We start from the raw sequence: 11,174 nt of genomic DNA, 5'->3' as shown, positions 1-11,174 counted from the left end.
TGTTTAAATTTACGAGAACTTGAACGCTTTTAGAATATCCCTTTTACGTCTAATGTATTTAGTGAAACCTTAGAAATATATTTATATTGTATAATTTATAGAGAAAATTACAAGAAATAAAATAAAAAGTACCATCAGATGTGTTCAGGGTGAAAGTCCGCATTAGGAGTCGGTGATTGGCTGATGCTACTGACGTCACACGAGACTCGCAGCACCTTTGTTGTGATTCAATGGAAGAGGAGAGAGGAAGGAGACGGCATTCGGTCGCTCCAGGCTTATGCTTGAGTAGTACAGTTCTGGACTGGGTTCGGCAAGAATTCGCCGTGCACATTTACCACAGCAAGTGTCGGAAACACAGGGTGAGACAAAGAAAAGCTCAGTTAAGACGGGAGAGCTACATTAGTACTCCGAAGGTCTTGGCGTATTGGACACCCAATGGTCTTCATGACGCCATCTTGTGACAGGTTGGAGAAGGTGTTGAGAGTCGCGGCGCAGTCTGCACAGTTCCCAGTACTGAAGTGTACCTAACATCTAACTACACATATATCCAGCCAGTAAGAATACCGAAGATATTGCTGTCGAGACTAAGCCATATTGGAAGCACAAGAATCGTCACCAACAAGTGGAGAGAAGCGTAGCACCACAATGGCTGGACCAAGGTGGAGCCCGACCAGCAATCAGCCCAGTAGTCGGCTACATAAGGGGCAGCAGAGGCACCTGGCGAGTGACCCGTGTACTATTCAGCAGGTAAGATTGCAACCGGTTTGAATTATGTACATGATATCTTCCGTGAAGTAGCAACATAACCACTTCCCTTTGTCTGGTCAGTCGTACGGAAGTGACTTAGTTGCGTATATTTAAAAAAAATCTAAGGACCAGCAGTGTTTCATTATTGGAAATTATTTATCATAGGTTTTTTAGGTAGTTGTGCAAGAACGTTTGATGAAAAAGTTATGTTTTTTTCTGAATTATAAGATTAATTGGAAGATCGTTGGTGTAGCTAAGGTTGTATATAAGTACAGGGGAAATGACATTTTCTGAACGTCCATATATTGTCCACAGATAATATTGGAGATCACTGTTTATTACTTTATTCCTATGCTTACCTGTTTGAGCGAAGTTCGTTTTCCATCAGCGTTAGGTAAGCCAATTAGATTCGTTATTTTTTCTTTTAGGGGTTTTCATTTTCTGATGTAAGCATTGGGTGAATATGTAGTTTAGGGGGCACGTCCTTAATTAATGTCAGACATATTCTCAGAGAACTACAATAAGACTTAGTGGAGGAGCGTACTTTGATGCTTTTATATCTATTTCAAAAGATGTTAGTGGGGAGGGCTTTGAAGATTTGGTATACAGGTGATATACAGTATCAGTTCGTATAGGTAAGAGTATTGTCAAATGTACTACATAACATGGAAAGCTCACACCCATCGTCATCTTGATCTTACTATGTAGTGATGGATTGAAGCAGTCAACCCAGTCATCCTTACTTAAACCCCACCTCCCTCCCTGTCTGAGGGTGCAGCCTCACTACCCAGACTTATCACTGTATCCCAGTGATGGTGCAAGGGGAAGTCAAATGGAAAATGAAATAGTAAAAGAATGCCTGAACCATCCTTGCTGGCCTGTCTGGGAAACCCTTTAAATGAAAATACAATTGCTGAAGAAACAGAGGTGATGGGTGACCTGATCACAGCTTTTGTACGTTTTTGAACCAGATTGATGATGCAGACAGTGATCAGTTCTTCATAAAGATTTATTGATATAACTTAAGAGGACAACATGAAATTAAGGAAGTTTTCAAGGGGAAAAAAATGGATAGGTTCACTTCTTTTGTTTGAATGATGGATGGATAGAATAAGTTAGAGGTGGTTTATGCATACATCATTTTGAAATTTTAAGGGTTGTGTTATTGTAGTGAGTTTCCAAGAGATGCGGCCCCTCTACGTAAACATTAAAAACCTGTTTTGTACAAATTAGAAATTAAAGATACAGACGTAGCTCTACAGGAGGGTACTCAAGCTTTGTTTTACCAGCTCTTGAGTTACACAGGCACTTTACAGTGGTCTTACCTTGTACATATATGGTTATTTGCTATTTCTCAAGCATCTTCCATGCCTTATTTCATATCTCAACAAGAATGTGACATTGTTAGTTCATTCCAGTAGTCGGTTTTCCCATTGCAGGTTCTTGAGTGTCTTCTTGGTCTGTCTTCGGGTAATACTCATACTTTAATTGAAATATACCCTCACATCCATCTCTTATGTTTTTTCACAAAATTTTTCAAGTTTAGCCATAGAATCTTGAAAGTCTTGATGTACCTACACGATATTAACGTGTTGGCTAATTCAGCTTCTGAAGCCTTTCCTTGTATGATAAATTTTTTTACTAATAATGCAGGATTGTAACCCTTCACTGCACATTTACCACTGCTTCATAGACCTAAACCTGGCATGTTGCGCCCTGTTTTGTATAAATATTGTAATACCCAAACACAAAGTGTATTTTTGATTGGGTTGAAATTTTAGAAACCATATTTACTATTTTTTCCATTCCTGAAAGATGTTATCAATTATTGACATCTATATCTGCAGTTCAGAAAAGTTACATATCTCGTGCAATAAGATACCACTCGTGCTTTATTGCTAATGGAATATTTTTTATGAACAGGATGAATAGCAAAGGACTAAGGAAAGAACGTTGAGTCACCCCATTAATAATTTCCTGGCACTCATTTTTTTGTGTCAGAAATGAGCTGATTTATGCTTTATAACCAACTCAGTTATTATAGATGATTTCCCCCCAAATTTCTGTGGCACTCTTGTATAAGGTTTTCTGTAAGTCACTGAAATACATCAACAGCTTGACCATGTTACTTTATCCATAGATTTCAGAAAGTCACTGAACTTATCCATAGTTTTCAGAAAATCACTGAACTATATCAGCTTGATCATCATTAAGTGTCCATTAATCTATCAGTAGATCAGAGAACAGTGGACCATCTTAAAAAGCTCGCCATTTCTCGCATAGCATGGGAGGTCTAGAACTGAAGAACGGTTCATTTGCTCGCATCCACGTTCCAGCTGTCATGTACTGTACAGTATAATGCACCAATACCAGTGCCCTGTATTCATAACCAGGCCCTGCAGAAATTTTTTTTTTGGTTTCCCAGCTTTAGCACATCCTTTGTGTACTTCATTTGCTTCAGTTCACAATGTCTTGTGTATGCGTGCCTCATTCCTGAATGTTTAGGCCCCAAACCTTCAAACTGCTTTCACTTTATCCTTGCGTTTCTAATTTGATCTCCCCATTCTCCTTATCCCCAATGCTGCTGATACATTCACCCTCTTATTAAGTTGTCCCTTGCTCATTCTGTTATGTCAACCATAACACAGCCCCTGGCTTTTTCAACCATACTCTTCTAACTACCACATCTCACCTAAGGGATACCAGATTGGAGATACAAGGATAGAGTGAATAAGGTTTTGAATGATTTGGACCTGAACATGCAGGATGATGCAAGGGGTAGTGACTTAGCGATTTGATGCTCTGGGGTTGATGGGCTGTCAGTGGAATGAAGCAGAAGGAAAGGTGTGTGGGGCCTGGTAATATAGCTGAGGTTTTGTTGCATTACACACAGCAGCTGTAGAATGTATGTGAGCTATTGAGGCCTTTTCTGCGTTAGTACCTATGACTACCTAGCTGATGCTGGAAATGGACACACGTGAAAGAAAAAGAAACTGAGAAGCACTTTATGTTGTGGTATAAACAATAACAACTATGCATTTTGTAATTGATAATTGGGGCTGGTTTATTCTTTATATTTTAAACTGCATATGCACTACATATTCATTTCTTTTTATAACTTTATTATATGTTGCAAGAGGATTTTCATTGAATTACCTGTATTGTTGCTTTTATCATTGTTGACTTGTTTAATTTCCAAAAGGGGAAAATTATAATAGAATCTATTGTTTAACCCCTAAAGGATCAAGCCTTAATAATTTAGGGGGATTTCTAGGAAAGATTTTACTCGTTCATATTAAAGAAAGCACCAAGAAAGGTTAAAAGAAAAAAAAATGTGAATTAACCCCCTTGTATTACTGATGAACTTCTAAATTTGACACACGTAAAGTTCATACCTATCCCTGTCACAGTTTTTAGATATCTAACTTTAGGGTTCTTTCCCCATGCTAACTGTGACATAAGGCACCCCTGCATACCAGTAAAGTGCACCTTCTGGTTTAGATGACTGGAAGGTAAGCTGTACAAGTAGTTGGGGTGCCCAGAGGGTCAGACATATTACCTCATTGTGGAAGGTAAGCTGTACATGTATGCTGGGGTTCCCAAAGGGTTAGACGTATTACCTCATTGTTAAATGGGTAATTAACATTGGGATTTTTTATGAAAATTGCTTGACGCATAAGGCACCTCTACATACCAATAAGCAAGCCTTCCATAATAGGGCTTAAAGAGGCATTTCATACACGTATGAGTAGGGCCTCCAGGGAAAGTTATAAAAGTATGAGTGTGGTCTTTGAAAGAGTTAACAAACTGAAATTGAAACTTTCAGGTTTTGTATAACACTAGTGATTACTAAAAAGTTTTCCTGAAAAGTAGCCAGTGAAATAGATTGAAATGAAAATTGTAAATTGAAACTAATGACACTAAACAGAAATTATTGAAACTTGAAATATGTGCTCTGCATATGTATTTGAAAAGTCTGCCAGAGATGGATAATGGATATTTGCTCGGATATTCTCCGAGGGCTGAAAATTGTAGAAGAGCAGGTTAGATCCTGAAACACTGGGAAATGTGCTTTAGTAAACAAAATATGGTATACCTCGAAATTTAACCAACAGAGAAGGGTGCGCCATGTGGTGCATGCTCAACCCTGCCATTTGAAGATGCTGTTGTCTAGATGGACAACAATGTCAAGCTTGCTTTGTCTAATGGGGTTGCCACCCAACAGGTATATATACTTATCTACTCATTTAACTTGAAACTAGTTTTCATTCATTTATATATATTTTATACAAGATATCTCAGATTCTCCTGTGTTTAAGGCTGTTTGTAAATTTTGAATTGGAAGTTTCAGGAAGTTAGCATCTGTAACAGTTTCCCTACCACCTTTTTTGCCCCTTTTCTTTATCTCCTGTGTATGTGATTCTTTTGAAATTTCCCGTATTACTACTTGTTTAGCAGTCTCGCACTTGTGAGGTTTTGTGCATGTAGCATGTTTAATCCCATACCACCTTCATGGGTAAATAAAGACAAGGCAAACAACATCTATAGAAGTATATATATATTTTTTTCCATACATATTCACCTTATCCCGCATTAGCAAGGTGGCATTAAGAGCTGAGGAGTGAACCTTAGAGGGTAATCCTCACTTGGCCCACCTCTCCGTTCCTTCTTTTGGAAAATTATAAACGGGAGGGGAGAATTTCCGGCCCCCCCTCCCTCCCCTTTTAGTCACCTTCTACAACACGCAGGGAATACGTGGGAAGTATTCATACGTGCTGTCAGTGGATTGAATCAGGGCATGTGAAGCGTCTGGGGTAAACCATGGAAAGCTGTGTAGGTATGTATATTTGCGTGTGTGGACGTATGTATATACATGTGTATGGGGGTGGGTTGGGCCATTTCTTTCGCCTGTTTCCTTGCGCTACCTCGCAAACGTGGGAGACAGCGACAAAGCAAAATATATATATATATATATGTATTCCCTCTAAGGCCCAGTCCCCTGTTCTTAACGCTACCTCGCTAACGCGGGAAATGGCGAATAGTATGAAAATATATATATATATATATATATATATATATATATATATATATATATATATATAGGGGATAGGGGAGAAAGAATACTTCCCACGTATTCCCTGCGTGTCGTAGAAGGCGACTAAAAGGGAAGGGAGCGGGGGGCTGGAAATCCTCCCCTCTCATTTTTTTTTCCAAAAGAAGGAACAGAGAAGGCAGTCAGGTGAGGATACTCCCTTAAAGGCCCAGTCCTCTGTTCTTAACGCTACCTCGCTATCGCGGGAAATGGCAAATAGTATGAAAAAAAAAAAAAATATATATATATATAGGCATCTGCTTCAAAGCAGCCTACCCTGCCAGGCCTGGGTGGTAGTCAAGTTTTGGATGTGGTAATTCTTCCCTATTATCAGCCAGCCTCTAACCATGCCAGACTGGACATTCCCATGTGTTACCTAGCAAGGAAACTTAATGGCTTTTGTTAGATATTGTGGGCAAGGCAGTTAGTGATCCTAAATTGCTTGACAGTGATATCTCATTGAATTATTTGCAGAGTTATTTTATAAACACTGAATCTTCCAGCATTGAAAGTTAACTATGATGGAAAGCAGGACATGCATAGTGGCATCACTGTTGACACTCAGGTTATCAGTGATAGTAATGGATGAAATGTACTTTATATATATATATATATATATATATATATATATATATATAATATATATTTGTTTAATTTTAGATAAAAAGATTTATAGAACTTGAAAATGAGATTTTCAGGATTGTAAAGGAAACATATTGGATGTTTAGCATTTAAACTAACAGGAGTACAAAATTAGACACTGCACTTATAAATTGGTTTAAGCTCATGTAATAAAGGTGTAAGCATTTCTGGGGAGATGCTTATTGAGCAGGCCAAAGTTTTTCTTAGAGAACTAGAGCTAGACTTCGAGAATATTCGGAAGGACGGTTACACAAGTTTAGGTGTAGACATGGAATTTAAGTACATAGTGTGTGTGGTGGAAAGCGTAGTAGTGCTGACACTGAAGCCGCGACAAAGTTTTTTAGATGAATTTGTATGTATAGTTAGTGGCAGCTAAATAACATTAATTGCATGTGTTGGTATGTCAAAAGCTATTCAAATATGGATGAATTTCTGTTTCATTGTTGCATTGAGGTTGTGCGTCTTAGTGGGTGTACCTGATTATATCCCCACTAGTAATGCAGTATTGTGTTGCTTTACATACTGGACTGAGGTCTTGAACTAACAGGCTATTTTGTTACATTCCAAATTCAGTCCAGTGGGTCTTTGCCGTACCTGACAATTTGGGTGTAATGGATTTTGGAAATTAGCACTAGATCCCAGGCTTTGTCATCGGGGCTTGAGGGTACATTAGAATTCAAGTTCTGATGCATTAAAGTCCTTTAGAATGGAAGCTTACTGTATGTCTTATCTTTTGATATGATGGAAAACCAGTTAAGATATAGCCTTGGTAACTATATGGTATATAAGGTGTTGAAACTGTATGATGCTTTGACTTATGGTATTAGCAAAAAAGGTATACAAAAACGGAAGTGTTCCTTTTAGTTAGCTGCAGAGGGATAGTGGCAATATAATGATGAGAGGAATATTTATTATTTTTGCACTGTAGGGGTATTGTGTGTCAGTGAAAAATAAATTAAGATAAACAATTCAGCCTTGTGTGAAACAAAGTAAAGACTTTTTACATGAAATGGAAGCAGAGATGTTAGATTTTAAGACAGTGGATTTTGATCTAAACTGCATATACATTTTATTCCTTCCTTAAAGTAGGTAAATTGCAGTTTTTTTGCAAGTTTGGAGAGTGCCATGAAATAAAGTAATTAAGCGGAATCTTGTTCTATTTTCTGTAAAAGGTCCCATGAAACATTCTTGATAATCTGTGGGATGATAGGTGCAAGCTAGGTTATTGACCCAGTACTCGCAGAACATTACCAGTTTCTTTGCTATTTTGCAGGTAACAGCAACTATGCGACCAGGAAAACGCCGGTACCAGGCCACCATGTCTCCCATTACTGCACGCAGTGAGAGTAGGTCGCCTAGGGCCAAGCAGAGGACAATTCCAAACCGGCAGAGTCCACCTACCATCACCGCTGCCCCAGCTGTTGCTATAGCCACAACAGTCACCCCTGCCAGTGCAAGTGGCCGACAAAGAGCAGAATCTTGTAGTGGCTCTGTTAGCCCATCCCAGCTTGCAGTGCCCCGTGTCTCAGCTGAACCACCCTGCCCATCCAAGCTGCCTATGCCACCCATGCATTGGATGGCTGGTGAGGATGTAAAGTGTCCAGCCCAAAGGCAGTACTGTCGGGCTGTAACAGAGTCTCTACTTTCTCATTTAACTTCATCGGGCATCTTAATAACTGCCTAGTGGTGCTGGGAAGCAGGGCAGCATTGTAGGCAGGGTGGCGGGGTCACTGTTAAGCAGAGGGGAGAGTGGGGCCGCAGTCTGGACTGTAAACCACTTCCTCCGCCAGGCCGCATCCTCTGCACCGCTGTTCGTGCCAGTTTCCTCGAGAAACTGTCCAAGTACTACATGGTGAAAGTCAAAAGGTTGAAGATCATAACATGAACTGGTAACCACTAAGTTCTTGTTCTGTGATACTGGTAGTGCTTACTGGCTTTACTGTCCGTGTCACGCAAAGTGAAAATCACTGTTGTTGTTCCCACTGCGTGATGATGTGTCCTAGCCAGCAATAACTGGGATCATCATGAGCAAGCAACCCAATGTCCTGTATTTTAGTAGAATCACATGCTGCATTGTGGACTTGTTGACATATCTGTTCTTTTTTTCTTTTTTTTCTCCCTCTTTAAGGATTTGGATTAAATTCTACCTCTTTCCTGTTGGCTCTCTTGGGAAAGAATTGGCTTTTTGTAAAATTTTTGGAATTTTTTGTAATTTGAAACCTTATTTCAAAAGGCAACCCTAAGTTATAAAACTTAACACCTAGCATTTCCACAATATTACAAACAATCAATCAGTTTAATGTGTTTTGTAAGTTAATGGTGCTTTTCCTTGTGGAAGATATTCATAATATTCAGTGCTAAGAATTTTTTGGCAGGCAGAATTTGTCTGGAAGTGAAGAGTTGATTGTTTGTAGTTTACCAGCAGTGCTCATTTAGTGTCCTATTGTCTGCAGTTGCATCGCAGACAGAAATAGTATTTAGAAGCTAATATTTTATTATAATTATTTTGTGGACGGTTAATGTCAGAAAAGGTATTTGTTATATTTCTTTAAGTATATTAAAGTATTTTACAGTTGTTTATAAGCAAGTTCTTTGAGTTGGTAACTTAGTTTATCAAATTGGATTATTGAAACAGTGAAATGCAGTCCGGTTAGATGAGTCTTGTTGAACCTGCCAGTGTCCACAAGGTAATTAGTTGTTGTGAGCGGCGAGGGTTAGTGTTTCAGCACACTTGGAGCGTTGGCATTGGGAATCCTCCGTGATATACGGTGTACCACAGTACTCTAGTCTTGAGGCCCAACCTGCCACACTCCCACCTACAGAATTTGTATAGACTATTTTTATTATGCCAGTTTTTTATCTAGATTATCCCATAACCGGTTGCCCATTTCATGTGTATTATAATAGTTATTTTATTGATCCAAACTTTATATGGATGCCATATTTGAAACAATGTGGCACAGTGTTTTGCTGTAATGTGCCACAAAGGGCTGTACTGCTTGTGAAGAACTGGAGTCATTAGCTACTGGGAGTTATAGAATGGAACATTTGTATTGTGCCGTACAAGCCCGAGTGACTAGTGTTAAGGATTTGTGATCTCAAAAGAGCAATTGATTGACTCTAGAATGACTATTGCTGGATCTACATTCCAGTGTTCCAAGGAACGACCCCCTCAGTACAAATCCCCTGGGGTTGTATTCCTTCACTCTCCTGCTTGAAATGTGATTACCGACAGAAGTGCACAATGCTCAGGAGTCTTGATCAGATGTAGGGTGAACTGAAAAAGTGGCACAAGGAAAAGACTGAAAGTACCCGAGCTGTAGGCTAAGATCAGTAGTACATGGCCTGGCACTTGGGAGTTGGGGACCTATGGTAGGAAGACATGAGAATTAATCTCCACTGCCCTCCTCTCCATAGGTGCAATTACTCAGGTGGAGGCCAAGTTCTACTGTATTTAATTTTGTAAAGGGAGATTATTCCCTCCCTTGTTGAGTAGATCTCAATTTTGGCTTTCACTTAAATATGAACAGTGGAGTCTCACAAAGTATTGTATAATGAACCAAAGCATTTTATCACCATCTCATTTGCAAGTGCCCTGGTGGTTTAAGCACCCAGTAATACTTAGCTCTACCTCATGTCAAGTTTGTTGGATATTCGAATGCATATCATAGTTTGGTTACTTTTGAGAGCTGTCATATTTGTAAACACTTGCTGTGCCACAAAAGGCACATGAGCAGGCTTCCATGCATGTGGCTTTGCCAGTGGATGGGTGGTGTCAAAAGAAGAGGATTGATTGTAATATAGCATGTAACATGCTGACCACAGAGGGCAGGGTGCCACATAGTCACTGAGTCTGAGGGCTTCCTACACCTGAGGACGTGACGCCTGTTGCTTAGCATTAAGTGTCGCTGTTTTGTAGTGTCCCATGCATGAGGACAAGCCTGACTGCAACCGATTATGGGATGATGTAACGAAACACTAACACGCCCATGGTGGTGGCAGGATGATTGGCAATCGCTCTGAGGGATTAAATGGACATTGCCATGTAATCACCACTTTGCTGTTGTCATCACTGCCACTTCCACCAAGGAGACTTGAAGATAATATGTCTGTGATACTGCCGTCAGCTTCAACTCTCCTCCAAAGTATAAAATCAGATTATTTGCCATACTTGGCAAAATCCTAAGATATCACCATTGGTTATGGTACAAAGAATCTATTTCAAAGAGTTATTTGACAACAAAATGATAAGCAAAAAAAAAAGATAAAGTATTCTAAGTTAAATGATGTACCTGATACAGGTGTGATTGGAGTTCTCATGATTTCATGAGGCCTCTTGTAGTCTTATCCCTACCCTTTATCCTTACTCCATCCACGGGGTTGTTACCCTCGTTGTTATCCGTGAGATACCTCTCAATTTTATCCACCCTGGCTTAGTCGGGTCTATCTTTGTTCATGTAAAATTATTTTTAACCTCTTCACTTTCTACCCACCGTTTCAAGCTCTAAAGTTTCCCAGTATTATGGGAAGGTCTCATTCCAATCACCTACTTAAAAGTCTTTTACTGCAACTTAGGCATGAATTAGTGATAATTGTGAATATGATACTCTGGAACTGAATGTGTGTATGATTGCAATTGACTAAGACTCCTGTGCGAGTCCTGGGTACTTGTGGATGACAGATGTTTCAAGCC

At 39.4% G+C, this 11,174-nt stretch overlaps 1 protein-coding gene across 1 annotated transcript; it reads left to right on the top strand.

Moving 5' to 3' along the window:
* The first annotated feature begins 202 nt into the window (after positions 1-202).
* Positions 203-10,944, top strand: LOC139747301 (uncharacterized). Its single transcript, XM_071659443.1, has 2 exons — positions 203-747; positions 7,755-10,944. Exons 1-2 carry the CDS (start codon positions 646-648, stop codon positions 8,163-8,165), a joined length of 513 nt encoding a protein of 170 aa, XP_071515544.1. The 5' UTR covers positions 203-645; the 3' UTR covers positions 8,166-10,944.
* Positions 10,945-11,174: the final 230 nt, after the last annotated feature.

The sequence above is a fragment of the Panulirus ornatus genome, chromosome 68 (genome assembly GCF_036320965.1).
Source record: "Panulirus ornatus isolate Po-2019 chromosome 68, ASM3632096v1, whole genome shotgun sequence".
NCBI classification, from domain to species: Eukaryota; Metazoa; Arthropoda; class Malacostraca; order Decapoda; family Palinuridae; genus Panulirus; species Panulirus ornatus.
The sequence above is the reverse complement of the archived record's forward strand: the minus strand, read 5'-3'. Positions and strand labels throughout refer to the sequence as shown.